At 36.0% G+C, this 20,339-nt stretch overlaps 1 protein-coding gene across 10 annotated transcripts in view; it reads right to left on the bottom strand.

Moving 5' to 3' along the window:
- The window catches only part of WAC (WW domain containing adaptor with coiled-coil), a 90,596-nt gene that overhangs the window by 12,148 nt on the left and 58,109 nt on the right, over positions 1-20,339 (bottom strand). For 7 of the 10 annotated variants that reach the window (XM_017535456.2, XM_017535455.2, XM_017535454.2 and 4 more), the window contains exons 5-7: positions 18,071-18,186; positions 17,116-17,228; positions 12,211-12,519 (exon numbers count right to left, since the gene is read on the bottom strand). In XM_017535456.2, the coding sequence (XP_017390945.1) occupies positions 12,211-12,519; positions 17,116-17,228; positions 18,071-18,186 (538 nt within the window). The remainder of the gene's footprint in view (positions 1-12,210; positions 12,520-17,115; positions 17,229-18,070; positions 18,187-20,339) is intronic. The other 3 variants (XM_017535463.2, XM_017535461.2, XM_017535460.2) reach the window with 1 other exon arrangement.

The following is a 20,339-nucleotide window of genomic DNA, read 5'->3' on the forward strand; positions in this document are numbered from 1 at the left end:
GAAAAGTTACTTGAATAGAGAAAATTGGAACAAACATCCAAAGAACATCTCTCATGTGCCAGCCACCTAACACTAGTAATCTCATTAAATCCTTACACTGGAGCACACAGAGGATGCTCAGTAAACATCCAAGTGATGAGAATAATGATTTAGGCATTTCTCACCCTATTTCATAGGTGAGAAAGCTGAACAAAAAAGGTTAGGAAACTTGAAACCATAAAACCTGGTAAACCATACGCATATCTGATTTGAAAGTACCAATCTCTGTCTTACCAGCAATGCTATCTCAAACACAATTATCTATTAACCACACATTCAAATAAGCTACCATTAGGATAGAGGGACAATATAACTCTACAGGACTTAATTTATCTCACATAACTCTACAGGACTTACTTTATCTCACAAACTAAGGTGAAAAATGTTTATGGCCACACTAACAACCTACCTAAATATGACATTAATCTTAATACAAATCAGGATAGGTACACCAAGGTGGTTACACCCAGAATGGGCTAAAGATAAGATGAATAAGAGATTTTACACTTAATAACTGAGTTTTATAACTACATACTTCCCTTTTGTAATTCAATAAGGCAATGAGCTATTTGTTTCATTTAAAGATTATTAAAATTAAAAAGGACAGTTTAATAGTAAAGACAACCCACCTCATAGTATTTAGAAATAAAGGATGTATGAAATATGCACAGAAAAATATTGGAAAGCTGTTGTTTCAAATTATTTATAGATTCAGTGTAACTGTAATCAATGCCCTAAGAGCACTGTTAATAGTATTTGACAAGCTAATATCATAAATCTTGCAGATTCCATATCCTGAAGAAATAGAACACTACTAGCAGGACATATGCCAAACACAAAAACTTACATCTAAAAGCCAGTTTAAGACAGAATGAACTTTTATATAGGTATTTAAGTCTTAAAACTATTATAGGAAAACACAAGAAAGATATCTGTAACACCAAGCAGAAGATTTAGAAAGTTACAAAAAGCAAAAACAATTATATTTGAAGTACTTTTAATCAGACTATTTAAAGAACCTCTAAAAATCAAAAAAGACAAAGTGTCCAACAAAAAAAATTTATGGAAGACATAAAAAGGTATTTCAAAGAAGGAACTTGAATGCCTAGGAAATGCAAGAAAATATGCTCAACTTCATTAAAAATCAGGAAAATGTAAAATAAAGCAACATATCCCTTTACACTCACCATAATGAAAAACTTAAAAGTCAGACAATACCAAATGTTGACAAAGAGTAATGAGAACATTTACTTTAGATTCCTGGTAGGTAATAAATTGATACTACCACATTGGAAAGTAATTTGGCATTATCTAGAAAATTTGAAGATACAAACACTGTATGAACCAGGAGAAACAGTAAACGACTATCATAATAGCATTTTTGTATTTTAGCACAAAACTAGAAACAACCTATGTAAGACTTTCAAGATCCTGTATACAATACTAGCAAGTTTACTGAAAACAGACTCTATTATCAGTCTTTTTACACTATGATAAAGGTCGAAAGAACTAGGAATAACAGCTCCCTAAAGCGTGGCTCTCATAGCTCATTTAAGTACATTTCAAAAATGTGTTGATTAACCATGATGAACTCAGAAGGACTAAGATATTTTTATTTGTATAAGGCATACACTTTTAAAGGACGGTACTTGAATCCAGCAGACTACCTATTATTTTCAGCTTTGCTGTTCCGGATTCACAGACAAGCATAAAGAAACTTGAATAATATGATAAGATGTTTTCCTTGGGAAAATTCTGCTGTCAGATGGACACGGTGGCTCATGCCTATAATCCCAGCATTTTGTGAGGCGAACGACTGCTTGAGTACAGGAGTTCAAGACCAGCCTGGGCAACATGGCAAAACCCTGTCTCTACTAAAAGTACAAAAAATTAGCTAGGTATGGTGGCCTGCACCTGTGGTCCCAGCTATTCAGGAAACTGAGGTGGGAGGAATCACCTGAGCAATGGAAGTTGTGGCTGCAGTAAGCCGTGATTGAGACACTGCAGTCCAGCCTGGGCAATGGGAGTGAGGCCCTGTCTATAAAAAAACCAAAAAACTGCTGTCAGCCATTGTATTTTATGGGGCAATCAATTATAGACTACATTAGCAGTATTCTCCAGATCATATCCCTCATAAAGGTTCCTTCACATACAACTTTGGGGCATCTTGATTAATATTCATAATGAAATATGCTCTATATTTCGACTTACTGCATGAATTAAACTAGTACTAATATAATATCCCTGTGAAATCATCCTCATTCTTTGTTATTTCCATAAATTTTCTTCTGCTTTTAGTAACGGAAACAAGTTGGAGAAGAAAGTGCAAGGTGTTCACAATTTTATTTGGTGCTGCCAAATCTATCAGAGACACGAAAAATTAACAGAAGGGCTTAAAAATCCTTCAGTGTTGTCCATCAAGCTAAGCAAAAAGGAAAATACTCCAAAACAGAAAACAAATACTCATCAACATTAACAAAGAATAACAAAAACATCCTTAATTTCTACTTAATAAGTTTATTTACCCCAACGACAGGCTTCTTTTATAGTTTTGGAGAATTATAGGTGAGTAGTGTGGAAACCAGTTGATCCTACTTAATATTTATGGGACTCTTGGGCAAGTGACATCTCTGAAGGCCAGAATTTCTCTATGAAAAGGTTTGATTTTTCTCAACAGACTGCTCATCAAAATCACTTGTAAAGTTAAAAAACAAAATGAAACAGGTACCTGGGCTCCAAGCCACATCTATTGAAACTGGGGAAGACTGGGCATATCTAACAACCTATACAAGTTCTATGGGTGATTCTGGCACTGCTTGGTGTTTATGCCAAAGTAGACTGGAGAACTTCCAAGGTTCCTTTCAACTTTAAAAACCAACAAAAGAAAACATAAAGCAAAACTGAAAAAAATACAGCACAATGTGGAGAACTGAGTTAAATAAGACTACGATCAAGGACAGAAGCAAAATCTTTTTCCAGGCAGGTCTTCAGCATGCTATATTTACACTTTTTTTTATTGCTCCACTCCCCCCAACCAAAGCATACACATAAAAACTTCCTTCTAAAGCATGCTGCAAGTTATTTACGTATTTCTTACGTGACATGCCTCATATGTTACATGCCTCAATCTACATGTACAACACTCATGGCTGAGTTTAATAATTAATACAAAACATAAAATGCTCTTCTGAGAGGTAGTTTTAGTTTTATCACTGAAATATTATAAAAGGTAGAAGTTTTACATTTAAAGTGTTGGTTGGGTGCCCCTCCTCTGTGTTTGGAGTGCCCTTATTCAAATCTAGCATATTACTCAGTATCTTCTATTACATTTATTATCCCTCCTTTGTACTAGGAACATGAGCTTCCTAGAGAGAGAAATTTTGCTGCACCCTTCCCCCACCCTTTTTATTTGAGATACAATTGTTCTCTGTGACCCAGGCTGGAGTGCAGTGTATGATCTCAGCTCACTGCAATGGCTGCCTCCCGGTTCAAGTGATTCTCCTGCCTCAGCTGGGATTATAGGTGGGCACCACCACGCCCAGCAAATTAAATTTTTTGTATTTTTAGTAGAGATGGGGTTTTGCCATGTTGGCCAGGCTGGTCTCGAACTCCTGGCCTCAAGTGATCTGCCCACTTCAGCCTCCCAAAGTGCTGGGATTACAAGGCATGTGTCACCATGCCCAGCCTTCTTGTACTTTTTTCTGTAGCCCTGGTAGAAAACAGGGCTTGGTACCAAAATGGCATCAACATATATTTGTTGCCTGGATGCCAGTTAATGACAACATTATTCAATACAGGTAACAGGAGCATGTACATATGCATTCACATTTAACTTCTAAACTGATAATGCTGGGAAGGTAGGCCTTAAGCTTTCATCTGTTAACAGTCAAAGGTTTTATGCTACATTCTTGAAGCTTAACAGTAGAGAGAGACAAATTTAACTTAAACGTAAATAATCTTATAAAATAACTCAAACCACCTTTTGTAAACACAAGGCAAAAAAACTTTAGATTAATTTTTCAAAATCAGTGTACTTTTAGTATACAAATATCTAATTGTAATTAACACTTTCATTTATCTGAAACCTTTTAAGCTAATTTGTAAGGATGTGAGGCTAATATGCTTATACCATGTTTTACATGTTTACATCAAACTGAACATAAACAAAATGTGTCTCTTTGAAAATAGCTAAGCACAAAGAATGAACTTACATAAAAGAAAGAATGTAGTGTTTCTCATTACAAAATCAATGCAATGCATTCTTCTGTTCTTTAAGAATACCAGCCCTACTCTCATTGCTTGATTGCAAACTTATCCAAGCACTAAAGAAACCTAGGCTACTAGAAAGCAAGCTTGTTCAGCCCATGACCCATGGGCCGCATGCTGCCTAGGACGGGTTTCAATGTGGCCCGACACAAATCTGTAAACTTTCTTAAAACATGCGATTTCTTTTAAAAGCTCATCAGCTACCATTAGTGTATTTACATATGGCCCAGGACCGTTCTTCTTCCAATGTGGCCCAGGGACGCCAAACGATTGGAAACTCCTGCTTTAAATGGTCTTTCATAATCAGTCTTTGGCAATGGAGTAATATCTGGTTTTGGCTCTAGTGTTGACTTGTGTGTGCCTATGATCTTCTAAAGGATATTTTGTGATCTCTTCCTAAGCTATTTTAAACTTTCCCTCACTCTCCCATTTGACATTTCTGTGGCTTGTGTATCTCTAACCAATTATTTGATATGTGCCATAAATGTCACCATTTGATTTTAAATTGTGTGTATTTAAGAGACAAAAACCTCTTAATGCTTTCTATTTATAAATTATTCCCTTGTATTTCCAAATTCTGCTGGGGCTGAGGGGGCGGGGGTTGATGGGTAGGTGGGGAGTAGGGTGACCAACCTACCAAAGACTAGATGCATAAAAATCTGTTGCTATAACCTCTTTCTAGGGTTTAAAATATTATCACTTCAACTCTTCTTATAGGTATTCTTGCAAACCACTGTAACAGCATGAAGTCAAACCTTGTGTCTGACCTTTTTTTCTGGTATCTCAATTCCTTTTCAATATACAGTAAGATCTAAATGACACTGGTAATAAGTGTACTTCTAATCCTTACTTTCCTGAGGTGTCTTGACAGCTGCTATTAATACTAAGCAGGACATGTGTGAAGCTCAAATTACTGCTACAAAGGCAGCCTGCTTTATTTTGCAATAGTGGTGTTACATGGGAGACACGGAGCAGATTATAAAGAGGTATGTAAGTGTAGTAGGAAAAAAACAAAGTAGGTAGGTGACAACACCTATTATAAATCTTAGTGTGATTTTCATTTAATTTTTAAATTCATATTTTTATTCATGTATCTTTCTAGTACTCAACACATTTATAAATGCACATAAATATGTTGATGCTTTATAATAAAGATGGTATCTTTTTCAACTTTTTTATTCAATGAGAAAATCTTCATTTTTTTTTTTTTTTTTTGAGACGGAGTTTCACTCATGTTACCCAGGCTGGAGTGTAATGGCGCGATCTCGGCTCACCGCAATCTCCGCCTCCTGGGTTCAGGCAATTCTCCTGCCTCAGCCTCCTGAGTAGCTGGGATTACACGCACGCACCACCATGCCCAGCTAATTTTTTCTATTTTTAGTAGAGACGGGGTTTCACCTTGTTGACCAGGATGGTCTCGATCTCTTGACCTCGTGATCCACCCGCCTCGGCCTCCCACAGTGCTGGGATTACAGGCTTGAGCCACCGCGCTTGGCCTAAAATCTTCATGTTAATACATGCAAAAGCTCCGGGCACGGTGGCTCACGCCTGTAATCCCAGCACTTTGGGAGGCCGAGGCGGGTGGATCACGAGGTCAAGATATCTAGACCATCCTGGTCAACAAGGTGAAGCCCCGCCTCTACTAAAAATACAAAAAATTAGCTGGGCATGGTGGCGCGTGCCTGTAATCCCAGCTACTCAGGAGGCTGAGGCAGGAGAATTGCCTGAACCCAGGAGGCGGAGGTTGCGGTGAGCCGAGATCGCGCCATTGCACTCCAGCCTGGGTAACGAGAGCGAAACTCCGTCTCAAAAAAAAAAAAAAAAAAACCATGCAAAAGCTAAACAAATTCTAATAGACTTTCCTAAAGTGACATCCCACGCTAGCAGGACCCACTTACACGCTCCCACATACTCTACTTCCCAACATTCAATTGTTGTCACTAATCTCAAGAGTAAAAAATGTCCTCATAGTAATGTTACTTTTCAGCATGTACTGGCAATCTTTCTCTTGCATTGTTTTTATCCTGGTAAAGTATACACAGCATCAAATTTACTATTTCAACGATTTTACAAGAATACTTATTCTTCTAAATAAAGTATTCTGTGTATACTTTTAAGCACATCCACATTTCTGTGCAACTGTCACCACTATCCATCTCCAGAACATTTTCATCTTCCCAAACAGAAACTTAACACCCACTCCCACCCTGAGTACCACCCACCAGTCCCTGGGAACTACTCTTCTACTTTCTGTCTGTACCAATTTGCCCATTCTAGGTACCCTTGTATATGTGGAATCATAAAATATGAGTCCTTCTGTGTCTACCTTATTTCATTTCATGTAATAGTCTCAAGGTTCATATATGTAGCATGTATCAGAATGTCACTCCCTTTGAAGGATGAATATGGTATTGTTATGTCTATGTAGCACAAGGTACCCTTTCAATTGTCGACGAACACTTGTTTCTACCTAATGTTTTGTCTATTGTGAATAATTACTAGGAACACACGCTTGTTAGCATGTTTGAGTCCCTGCCTTTCTTTTGGGTATATATCTAGAAATGGAACTGCTGGATCGTACACGTAATTCTATGTTTAACTTTTAGAGGAACTGCCAAACTATATTCCAGAGATGCTGCATTTTATGTTCCCACCAACAATGTACAAGGGTTTCAATTCTTCCATATCCTCCAAAACAACTGTTACTTCCTTCCATTTTTTTAAATTATAATAGTCATCCTAATGGGTATTAAGTGATATTTCATTATGATTTTTGACTTGCATTTCCTTAATGACTAATGAGGTTGAGCATCTTTTCATGTGCTTACTGGCCTCCAAAATGTCTTCTTTGCAGAAATGTTTATTCAAGTCCTTTGCCCATTTATGAACTGGATTGTTTTACGTGGTTGAGTTGGACTTCTACATATTGTCATTCATCCCTTATCACATATATTATAAATATTTTCTTGCATTCTATGAGTTGCATTTTCACTGTCTCTGATGCACAAATTTTTAATACTGATGAAGTTCAATGTGTCTATTTTTTTCTTTGTTGCCTGTGCTTTGGTATCATATTTCAAGCAATCATGGCCAAATCCAATACGATGAAGATTTTGTTTTCTTCTAAGTCTTAATGTTTTAGTTCTTAACTTTAGGTCTTTGATCCATTCTCAGTGAATTTCTGTATGTGGTGCAATTGCCCTTCTCTAATTTTCTGTTCATAGTCTATGTCCACTGTTCTACTAGATTGTCTTTTTCATACTGCTTTGTATGAATTAATGTATCTTTAATGAATCTTGCAAATAAGCTGCAGGTATTTTCTCATATCTGATATTTATCTTTCAACTTTTGTTTATTTTACTTTCCATAAAGAAATTTAAAATGTCTTACATGTGGTCAAATATATTAATTTTTAAAAGGACAAACCCATTTTGGGTCTTGATGAACATCTTCCTTACTGTCAAATTACACACACTATTTCCTAATATTCTTTTTATCAGTAAGTTGACTAAACTTAAACTTATCAACTAAGACTATATTCCTACACTATTGTATTCGATTATTCAATAAATATTTTAATAACCGTGGCCAATCTTTCTAAAAATTATTTTAAAGCAAAACAACTGAGTGCTGAAGTTGGCCAACTACCACTGCCAGTTAATGACCATCTACATCAGCTATAGGAGCCTAGCTTTAACACATACTGAGGTTTTTGGGTTCATGCAATTGCCATTTAGTCTACGGATAGCATAAAAATAGAAGGGAATTTTACCTCAAGTGACTGAGTCACACCTCATATTAATACGACTAGTCTGTCCTGAACTAGTCTACTGCCCCTTGCATATGACACTAGCATAAGAGCATGTGACTATTTAAACATGTCCATATTGAGAGCTAGCTTGAGGTTACAAAATAGGTCTAACTCTGTGACCACTGTTTTCAAATTTATCTCTGCTAGTAAATCGTAATTCTCAATGATTAAATAAGGAACTTGTTGAAAAAGGTTTAAACTCTCCTGAAATTTAACCTAATCATAGCAAACAACAAGGACCCATGTCTCCAATTTTGTCTTTTCACAAATCTGGAAAAGATGGTAGAGTTAGAGCAGGCCTAAAATGGCCATTGGGGTGCCAACTGATAAAATTCAGTTTTATATTTTTTTGGTATATCAGAATTTCTCTGTTTGTTATAGGGTTATCCAGTACAGTGATCGTACATAGATGGTCAAATGTTACCCTAACAAACAAATATAGACCTAAACGGGGTCACCTCACTCCCTTCTTTCACTCTACCTAACATCACGACTATTCTCTGCAGATGTAAAGAGCTCTGCAGCTTTCTCTGCTCTTCTGACCATTCAAGCAGGCACAAACATTGAGTTCACCTTAGGTTCTTTCTCTCAAATGACACACTGGCATCAAACAGATCTAAATTCACTGCTGGTATGCTTTAATCAGATGTATAACACACACACACACTTCTTTCTCCTCAAATACTTTTTTAAACTATGACCAGTGCAAGTGCTCCCCCAACTCTCAACACCTATTCGTACAGCATCAATCTACAACAAACATTACACACAGTTGCATAGGCACCCATCTACAACAAATATTTACACACTGTTGTACAGGCATCCATCTACAACCAGTATTTACACACTGCCTAGTATTTGTCAAGCACTAGGAATAGAGCAGTAGTTAAGAAAGACAAAGACTCTGCTCTCACAGCCTCCAACACTGACATCTTTAGACACAGTTCAACTATACTATTAGTGCTTAAGACCAACAGAGCAACCTGATTTGGATCATCAACCCTTAATATAAATTATTTAATTGTTAAGAAAAACCTAAACAAGCAAAATCACTAAGTTGATGAGAAGAGTCAATAGAAAGCTTAAATAGCATGGATAACTCCATTGAGAAAAAAATATTTCAAACTAATGAGCACTTCAGAAATATGGAGAACAATCTAAACAGACTAAATGGAGAACAATCTGTAAAGATCAAAGTTGCTATAAAACTTATCTAAGGCAGTAACAGTCTTCAATTAACATACAAGGAGAAGTTCTTGGAAAGGCTTCACAATTTTCCCTACATAAGCAGATAATTCCATAGTATGTAATCAAGTTTCTTCCAACAAGTTTAAGAATACTATATATAAATTATGCACATAATGCTTGTGATTAGCAAACACATTTCATGAAATTTAAACTCTAATCTACTCTGTCAAAAAATTTAAATTACGAGAGTCCAAACTGACATAGATGTGGTGTATGTTATGTCTTTCATTACATGTGGTTTTGAGGAAAGATCAGAGTTGTGGAGAAGCTGCCTCTAATACCACGTTTGAACTAGGGCAATGTTTAGGCTCTTCATTTCTATGACAGAGATACTACCTTCCCTCACAGTTTTGTTTTAAGGAATAAACTAAAAAAAATATAAGACAATTAGCATCAAACTACACAGAGGGAAGGGTTAGAAGGTGAACAAAGTACATAAGAAGATGAACAAAGTAGAAAATACATTAAAACATAATGCTGAGCCCTAGAGGGGATACTATCTAATGGAAAAAACTGAAATTATAATGTTTTAAGTATTGTAATGAAAGAGTATTGGATTCAATACGACAGCAATGAAAGAAAGAACATGTCCTATTTAGCAAAAGCTCAGGACAGGAAAGATAATGGCAAGTCCTAAGAAATGTCCGAGTTTACAACAGATGAATTACAGCGAATTAAATGCTAAACAGGTGAAGATCAAACTAGCAACAGACTGCAACCATCCTGTCAAGTGCTTGCTATAATCTACTAAAAAGCATGGACTTTATCATTTTGATATTAAAAAACCACTATAAGTTTCTAAGCAAGGAACTGACACAATTCCATTTAAATTGTAAAATGACGCTACCATAAGTGGGTAGACTAGGTAAGAAGATAATCAGAAGATTATTTTAAGAGAGACAGGCCAGGCAGTGGCTCATACCTGTAATCCCAGCACACTGGGAGGCCAAGGCCAGAAGATTGCTTGAGGCCAAAAGTTTGAGACCAGTCTGAGCAATACAGTGATTTTTACAAATTAACAAGAGAGAGACAATCTGAATTTCAGTAAGTGAAATCTCCGCAAAATTGACAGAGGTGGAGGGGAAGGGGGGGGAGAGAGGGAGGAAATTTCAGTGAGTGCTAGGACAAAGAACCCAAGATTTGTCAATCGGTGGGTGGGTGAGAATGTTTAAGAATAAGGCAAAGTTAGGGAGAACAGTGCTGTCAATTACAGTGAATCTAAGAATAAATTGTGGGAAAGGAAGAAATCAGGGACACATTGTATCTGAGGATATGTAATAAATACTAAGAGTTTACAGAAGCTAAGTAGATAAGTGTGAACCAGAACTGAAGATTTGGTAGTCATGACAGTAACAAAATGACTACCAAGGAACAGGCTAAGATACCGATACGTACGAAGCAGGAAGGAACACAACTAGGAAACTGAAGGACAGCAGTAACACAGAGCCAGAGAAAGCATTTCAAAAAGGAGTTAAAATGTGTTAAATGGACAAAGGTAAAATGGGATAAATACTTTTAAAGGACCATCAGAATTTTAACTGACAGATTTTTAAAGTAAAATTTTCTGTGAGCAAATTGTCACAATTATAGGAACTAAAAAAAACAAAATGTCCTATGGAAAATACATTAACTATAGCATTAACTCAGATTTCATCCCTCAGTATTTCTCTTTGCAAACTTAATTCTGTCACAGGATAAAATCTGACATGCTATGTATGAATTTTGGTACAAATCATCTTTACCGAATTTGACATGTGGAACAAGCATTCATCTGACACATTATGTATTGCATGATATATACTAAAGTATATGGTTTAGTAACAAGGAAAATTCAAATTACATGCATATAACATGTAATAGGAAATTTTAAATAACATTTTATAGTTGAGTTTCTGCTCAACTATAAACATTAATCTATATTAATCTAGATTTCAAGGGGGCTACTAGTTCTTTCTTAGGATTCTTTAAAATCACACTGTAGTTCAAGAAGAAAGGAAACCAGAAACAAAGAAATCCAACTATCTGAGCCCTTTGTCAACAAATTAAATCAATGTGAATTAATGAATCAAGCCTCTCCTAACCCACAGAACAATTAAAAGCGCCTCAACACTTACTAATGGTCTGCTACTAGGTCTACCTGTGACAATTTCTGTGTTTTAATTTCCTTAGATTCTTAAAACATACTATGAAGTACAAGTTTGGGATTGTCTCTATACAAATCTCATCACATTGGTTATGTTGTGTGTCACCTTCCAAGTAGCTGTTCTCACAATTCTTCTGTAACTTTTTGAGCATGTTATGATTATTGACACTGAGTTGGATAAACACAATTTAGGTTGCAATGTTTAACTTCCACTCTTCAGACTTAAGGTCCAATTCAGACATTAACACTCCTTATCTTATGACCCACAACTTAAATTTTGTAATCACAAACTGAAACCAATAATGAAATGTTATAAAGAAATTAGTTTTTAAATATCTCTATTCATATTAAATATTAAGAGAAAACAGACGATTTATAAACTCAACTGTCAAGACAATTATCACAAAAAAATAGAAAACTGAAGGGACAGGTATTTCACTTCAACAAGTTACTTAAACCATTACTGTTATAAATTGAGCACTTGACTTAATTCAGAGGCAAGAAACAGTTCTGAGGCTGGGTAGTTATAAATTAAAGAAAAAAAGCTAAATATTACTAACTCTAGACCTAACTCTACATAGAAACATTCTAAAAGACTTTAAAAAATTTATAATAAAGTCTTGTAAGCCAAAGGAAATAATGTAATATATAAGAAACGTAGAAACTACAGTTCAACGTGCAGCATCTAGTAATAATGGCATACCTTTTCTTTCTGTTTTCTGTGCAGGGACAGAAGATGTGGGTGTAGGCAGTTTTGATAAAGTAGATGCTCCATTAGCATCAAATGATTTCTTTGGCTGGTGATCAGACTGTAGCGTAAATGGACTAGAAGGAACAGTGCTTGGGGTAGCAGTTGGATGAACCACTGGTTTGATGGGGTGCTGTACTGGCGTAGAACTACTGTGAGTCTCTGCTCTTGGCAGTCTGTAGTCTCTGTCATTGTGTCTGCTTGTTTGAGACAAAATATTCTGTGGGAGCAAACTACTGGCATCACTGGAATGCTTGTCTTCCACTTTAGTTCACAGTTCGAAAAAACAGATGTTGGAATGACAGAAGGGGGAAGAAAAAAGATTACGTTAGAATCCTACCTTTAACATCAGCTAATTTAGCAACATACTTGTACTTATATATCCTTTTATAAAACTGCAAACCCAGTTAGTGTCTGCAGTTTTACCACTGACATGTAAATATGCAATACTGGAAGAAGAGGAGTTTTTCCTCACTATAAATATTAATCTATACTTGTATTCCAAGGGGGCTACACATTTTTTTAGGATTCCTTAGAATCACACTGTAGTTCAAAAAAAACATTAAAAAAAAAAAAAAAACCCCAAATGGAATTATAATACCATATTCATAAAATTTTTAAAAAGTTTTAAAAGCAAAAAAGGTAAATGCTTCATTCTTCTACACTATGGGTCACAGAATTTAATAATTCAATTATTCACAGTGGTTCAACTGCAAAAGAGTATTAGCTTTATTAGCCTGGTCTTTTTGAATACTAAGGTAGCTAATTAGTTGCCTTGAAAGTAGTTTATACTAAGGCTTAAATGAAATCATTTTAAGATGACTGAAGTTATGATGAACTGTGAACACAGTAAGAAACCAATCTGTAATATTTTAAATAATGCTACAAATAGTAATAAAATCATAATGCATAATGCTATCTGAAAATAGAAGTCCAACACCTGGAGCATAGTCAGAAAAATCTACTTATCATTAGGTATATTAAAAACAAATCTTTCAATTTAAAGCCACAGAGAACACTTTAAGCTCAGAAATACTGAAATCAGTTTAAAATCTATCAACAATTTAAATTCTAACACCATGATTCCACAAAACAGTACAAAGGAAGGAAACTTTCAACGACCATGTTAAAGTTCATTCGAAGTGTCCAATCTAAATTACAACATTCCAATCAACAGCTAAAGAATTAAAATAACCTCCAAGGAGAGAAACAGCCTAAAATCCAGCCATGTAATGTGTAATAATTTTACTAAAGCGATGCTCCCTCTGTTGATTTTTGTATTTTTTTTTTCCAATTAACAGCTCCTCCAATTGTAAAGACCAAGACAAGACAACGAAGGAGGAACACTCAAATTGTAAGTCAGTTTTAAAGTTGTCAGTACACAACCACTACATGTTACACCACAGCATAAGGTACCGGAATACTACCCAGAAAGTGGATCACATCAAAACATAAGGTCTTTTGACAATGACTTAATATATAAAATTCAGTGTTATAAGTAAAAATCTACAAAAATGAACAGAATACAAACATCTGTTGTATGATGGTAATGTATCAGTAAGCTATCAACTTGTATGAAAATAAAATTTTTAAAATTTTATTCTACAGTTTCTGCCTACACTGAGGATACTACTAAAACAGAAACCTTTAGGGGCATTCATAATGGGAATAATATCATGCCCAATCCTATACACAATTTTTATTTCCTCAACCAAGAAACCTTCCTTTCAGCTTTGCATGGCTAGTGAAAATGTATCAAATGTATGCGCTCCAATGAAAGTTAAGGATGATACTTCTAACAGTTATAAGTTAAAAAACAAAAAAGGCAACAGCATTACGGAAACAGGGGAAGCTACAGCTCTAACAGCTTTCTATATTTACAACTCTGGATAAACACAGTTAAAGCAATGCCTGTTTGCCACCCTCCCAGAGGGTGGTGCTTTGCCTTTCCTGACTGGAGGATGGAGAGGTATGCTACTGGCATCTAGTGAGGAGAGGCCACTTATGGTGTGCAACCACCTACAAAACAGGAAAGCCTCCAATAACAAACAATAAATTACTTCACCCAAAATGTCATCAATGATTCTGTTGAGAAACCCTAAGCAAGGTTTCTCTAAATACAGAGCCATCACCACATAAAGCACAGGTTCGCAATAATAAAAAAAATTTAGTAGCAGTTAATAGCAACCTAGAAATTTTACCCATACAATTTTCAATATCAAGTTGTGGAGAATATTACAGCTAAAACATTTTAATTTTTTTTGAGACAGAATCTCATTCTGTTGCTCAGGCTAAAGTACTACAGCATGATCTCAGCTCACTCATTGCAACCTCTGCCTCCCAGGTTCAAGCGATTCTCCTGCCTCAGCCTCCCAAGTGGCTGGGATTACAGGCACACACCACCACACCCAGCTAATTTTTATATTTTCAGTAGAGACGGGGTTTTGCCATGTTGGCCAGGCTGGCCTCAAACTCCTAACTTCAGGTGATCCACCTGCCTTGGCCTCCCAAAGTGCTGGGATTACAGGCATGAGCCACCGTGCCCGGCCTTGGTTAAAATATTTTAGCATTTTGCAAACACTTAATACACTGCAAAAAACCAAAACCAAATACCTCATTAAAATCTACTTTACCTCTTTACATGTAAAAATCTTCCCAAACCTTGCCCCTCTGACATCCCCTACAGTTCTTTTATTGGTAGTCAAGAACAAGCTTTAAGCCACACTCTGCACAAACACCACTATACTGAACACAAGGGAACACTCTGTCAATATATTTTGGATAGACTAAGTTATACACTTTAATGGCTTACTGACTTTATTACTACTACACCAAGTACAACTAAGTTGACCAAGTTTTAAAAAAAGCAACACAGCTAAGGTTCTCTCTCAAACATTACCGAAACTCAAAGTGTGATACGTGACTACATTTCAACTAACCACAGACCCACTGACTCATCATTTGCCTATCTAGGAATTTAACTGAAGGCAGTAATCAGACAAGTGGGCAGATATGAATCATAATCTTGTTTACAGTAGGAAAAAGCTGAAAACCTCCTAAGTACTCACTGATAGGGGATTATTTATCAATGAAGGTATATCTATGCAACCAATATAACAAATTCTGAATTATAAAAGGACATAAAAACATATCTGATACATTACTGAATAAAAGAACAGGTAAAAACAGTAATATAGAATCCCATTTTTGGCATACATACATATATAATTTGTATACACATTTATTATGCACACAGAAAAAAGTATACATTCCAAAATGTTCTTGGGTCATGGAATTAGAACATTTTACATTTCCATTCACAAATATGGCTTACTTTTGAATTCATGAAGAAAAAAGAAGTTATTTTTATACTTATCTGTCACTCATTTTCTATGTATCCCCTCCCCTGCAATTTATTCAAAAAGCCCACAAGCTGGGTGCAACTCATTTACCTCAAGTGGAAATCCTCTGTCTCATTTTTAACTGCTTGACAAAAGTCAGTTAATTAAGATATAAAAAGAAATGGGACTAGAATCTAAGTCATCTCAAAATGCAATGTTATTTCCTAACTTCAGTACTTTATATCATTAAACAATTATATATAATTTCACTAATTAAAAAATTTAATATTTAAAATTTAATCCTGCAGATCTGTTTGTTACTGTTTCATCTTAAATATTTTCTCCCATCAAAAACTCAATAATCCCTGCCAAGACCAAACACACCCCCGACTTTTTGGTTTGAGTTACAGGAGCAGTACTGAAATACTGAGGTCTAAGAGTTCCCAGAAAACATCACCTTGAAATTCTTCTCAAAATTGCAAAAGGAACCCGAGAAATCTATGTGGCATTTAAATTTTTTAATTTTTTTGAGACAGAGTCTGTTGCCAGGCTAGAGCGCAGTGGCATGATCATAGCTCACTGCAGGCCCAAACTCCTGGGCTCAAGTCATCTTCCTGCCTCAGCCTCCCAAGTTGCTGGACTATAGCTGGGTGGTTAATTTTTAATTTTGTCGACACTGGGTCTTGTCATGCTGTTCAGGCTGGTCTCAAAATCTTGACCTCAAGCCACCCTCCTGTCTCGGCCTCCCAAAGGGCTGGGATTGCAGCAGGCATTAGCCACTGCACCAGGAGTAAATTTTATTCAAGATAAGAAACGCCAGTGGAAAGAATACCTTTAAAAAAGCTTCAAATTTGGAGAATGAATTACAAAACAAATGCGTGTTATCCAAAATTGTCTCCCAAGCACAAAATTTGGCCTCAGAAGAACACTGAGTTTGAATTACAGATGAAGAGAACCTTAAAACAAAATGGTGTAAGTTTTCTAATAGACATTTTTTAATTGGGTGGAAATTCAGAATAGAGATATTATATAGATCTATGATCATGGTGAAATTAATTTCCAAATACAAGGATAAACAAGTTACTCATTGGTAACATAAAAAACCAGTAGCTATTCTGGTGTCACTATGTGTGGCTATGATTCAATTATTAAACTAAAACCCAGTGAGATCTGTCTCTAGTTTAACAGGACACAACTTAAGCACAGGAGGGTAGGGTGGGAGAGAAAGCTCCTGTTTGGCAGGGATCAAGAGAAACCAATCCAAAACATAAAATTTGATTTGTTTGCAATTCAACTTCATCACAGCCATAATTGGTAGTGGGAAACACAGATGTGTACTACTCTACTGTATATCTTTTCCCTTTTCAGGGACCAAAATGGTAGAGGGTGGGGGATAAATCCAACATAAAAGAATATATGTTTCTATTTATTTTAATTTACATATGTAGATGATGGACAAAGGTTTGAAAAATAGGAATAAATCAAACATACACTTCAAAGAAAAAAAATTAATACCTACTTCCACTGGCAAACCCACTAGTGGCTGTTGCTTGCATCACCTCCCTTCTGTAATCCCTATCTTTTGGGAAGCTGTTGACTGCCATCTTGTTTGCTTCTTTTTGTCTCTGTTCTCTAAAAATAAAAAAATAAGATAAACACATAAAAATTACATCATGAGTCTCCATAATAAGCAGCCCTGGCCAAATGCATAACAAATGTTATATAGAAAACAAAAGAAGTGAACACGGTCATAATTTAACTGGTGTGGAAGATGGAATGTAGCAAACAGAACACTAATGTTTCTCACCAATAGCAAAACTATACCAATAAATTATACCACTAATGCCATAACCAAAGCTCAGCAATTTTCATTCTCCATATGAAAGAAACATCACGGTATTATAAAAACTATTAAAGTTATGTGTAAATGTAGGTGAGTATTATATTAACTATACTGACTCTTCACAAAGCCTTTGTGGACAGTTGCCTATCTGTCCTAGAATTTTTTTTTTGACATATCATCTTGCTCTGTTGCTCAGGCTGGAGTGCAGTGGCACCATCGTGGCTCACTGCAGCTTTTGTCTCTGAGGCTCAAGCAATCCTCCCAACTCGGCCTCCTGAGCAGCTGAGACTATAGGTGCATGCTACTACTCACAGCTAACTTTTTTGTAGAGACGGCGTCTCACTATGTTGCCAGGGCTGGCCTCAAACTCCTGGGCTGAAGCAATCCTCCTGTCTTGGCCTCCCAAAGCACTGGGATTACAGGCAGGACCCACTGCACTGGCCATGTTTTTTGTTTTTAAAAATAAAAGACAAACTATGGAAAACATGATGGGCCATCAACCACTGCCAACTAAAAAGTGTAGATGGGTATCACTATAAAAAAGCTAAATTAGAATGTTTAATGTTGTAAGATATTAACTTACAGAACCAAGATAGAGAAATAATGTTTAATTAGATTAAAAGTAAATTACCTTTCAAGCCACTCTTTTGGTTTTTCCCATTGTGAAACTTCTGTTCGACAATTGTAGTAGTATTTTTTCCCAGAAGAGCTAATGTGCTCAGACCAGTCATCTGCAGAATCATAAGGCTTAAAAATATATTTTTTTACAATTAGAAAATGTTAACACTATGTAATCACATGAAATGAAATATCAAGAACATCAAAGCACACATATACAGGCAAATACTTATGAGATAAAGGTACCTTGAACTGCATTCTAGAAGACTTTAGTTTATGAAAGTCTTCAAAGACAACACAACTCTTTAAAATATCAAAATTAAGCAGAATAAAAATTAGATTGCTAGGCACAGAAAGAAAACTGCGAAATTAATATCATCTTGATTTTAGAAAACATGACCAAATCGCCCGCCATAATTTTAATTGTTGAAATCCAGTAACGTGAGGGTGAGGAATGTACTCTCAACTAGATGATGGCATGCGATCATCAGTTCCAAATTCTAAAGCACAACAGTAATTACATATGGTATAAAAGAGAACAATCTTGCCTGTGTTAACTGTTACTCAGTGAAAAAGGAACAAAAATATGTAAACATAAACAGAAAGCCACTTACAAGCTATAAATCTGCTTCACCTTCAAAATTGACAAGATGGGTCAAGTATATATCATAATAACTAGAATCTTGTTCTCATATAATATACAGGATTAACAGTATCACTCATTTTCCCATAACTAAAAATGGTCTTTCAAAAATTCTCAGATATTGCCTCTTCCAGGTATTTTTACAGGCAATGTAACATAATAACGAAATTAGAAAAATCTGAAAGGTCCAATTTCCATGAAACTAATCTCACAAAGTGAAATGTTTAAGTGCCTAACCAGCCCCGGGAAATCTAGTAGAACCTCAAGTATCCTGGTTGAATTCCTTAATTATTTTTTTCAAAGGAGCTTACTGAAATAACATTGATTATACATTTTTTTCAAATAGCTAGAAAAGAGGATTGAGTGTTCCCAACACAAAGAAATGACAAATGTCTGAGATGACAGACACGCAAATTACTCACGAAATCATGTTCTACACCATCATAGCCTATCCTTCTGGGTTTGAGTGTATTGTGACACAATTTTCAAGCTTGAGGAAATGAAGTCTTATTCACTGCCTTACCTTGGCCCAGCTTTAATTCTAACAACTAGAAAACAAGCTGAGGGAATTTATGACTTGCCTATAGGTCACAAAACTAATTAGTCATTTATCAAAGGACAAAAAACCCTGGTTTCCAAATGCCTGTTATTCCCCCTAAATTAAGACCAAATTCTGGAAATTCCCTAATAATTCTGAAGGCAGGTGGAAAAAGATCACAGACTCTGCCATATGTTTGCATGCTCAGGATTACAACCCAAAAGAGCGTGGTAAAGTAGCCCTGGGCCCCTCAAAAGGCAGTGGAGAGTTAATTCTCAATCCCACTAGCTTCCAGAGGCTACAATCGAGCTTTAGGAACCCAATCACAAAGGGCCAAATTCAAAAGTTCTTCTCCACCACCTACTCCTCCCTATAAATTATTGTGCAACTGATCCCTTCTACAGATGTTATCTGGAAGACTTGGTTTGCTTGCCAAGTGTTTATGTGAAATTACTGTATGGAAGAGGTAGAATGAGATTTCAGACTAGTAGATGGAGAACACCAGAGGTCAGTATGGTCTAGACAGGTGCTCTTCCAAGTGATGGTCTGCCAACTTGTCCTGGCAGAGACAAGGAGCTTGCATTTGAATACATAAACATACCGTTTCTTTCACAGAAGTTGTACTTTGAACTAAACATTGTATTTAAGTGATTAACATACTAGCACAACATCCAGGACAGAAAATTCAGACCAGAACACTGGTCTGCCACACTACAGTGATTTTGCATATCAAATTCTGTATCAGTTCAAACAAAATTCTAGGGTACAGCATTACAATAGCACACCAATAGCTTTATCTTTCCCACCCCACTGCCATCCTCAAGGGGTTAAGGAAAAAGAAGCCCTTCAACTTATAGGATAATTTTTACAACGCTGATGTGCAATAGCAGGTGTAAAATTTCTTAATTTTACAAAAAGAATACCCAATGTTGAGAGCTTAAACAAAAGGTGTGCAAACATTCAAGGTTTTCTAGATTTGGTTAGGGATGGTTGCCAACATATGCTCTAAAGCAGCTCTCTCCAAGTTCCCCCAGGAAACCTTGGGGGAACCCCGAGATCCTTTCGCAAGACCAAAACTATTTTCATAATAATACTAACATG

Source organism: Cebus imitator, unplaced genomic scaffold (genome assembly GCF_001604975.1).
Source record: "Cebus imitator isolate Cc_AM_T3 unplaced genomic scaffold, Cebus_imitator-1.0 Scaffold92, whole genome shotgun sequence".
NCBI classification, from domain to species: Eukaryota; Metazoa; Chordata; class Mammalia; order Primates; family Cebidae; genus Cebus; species Cebus imitator.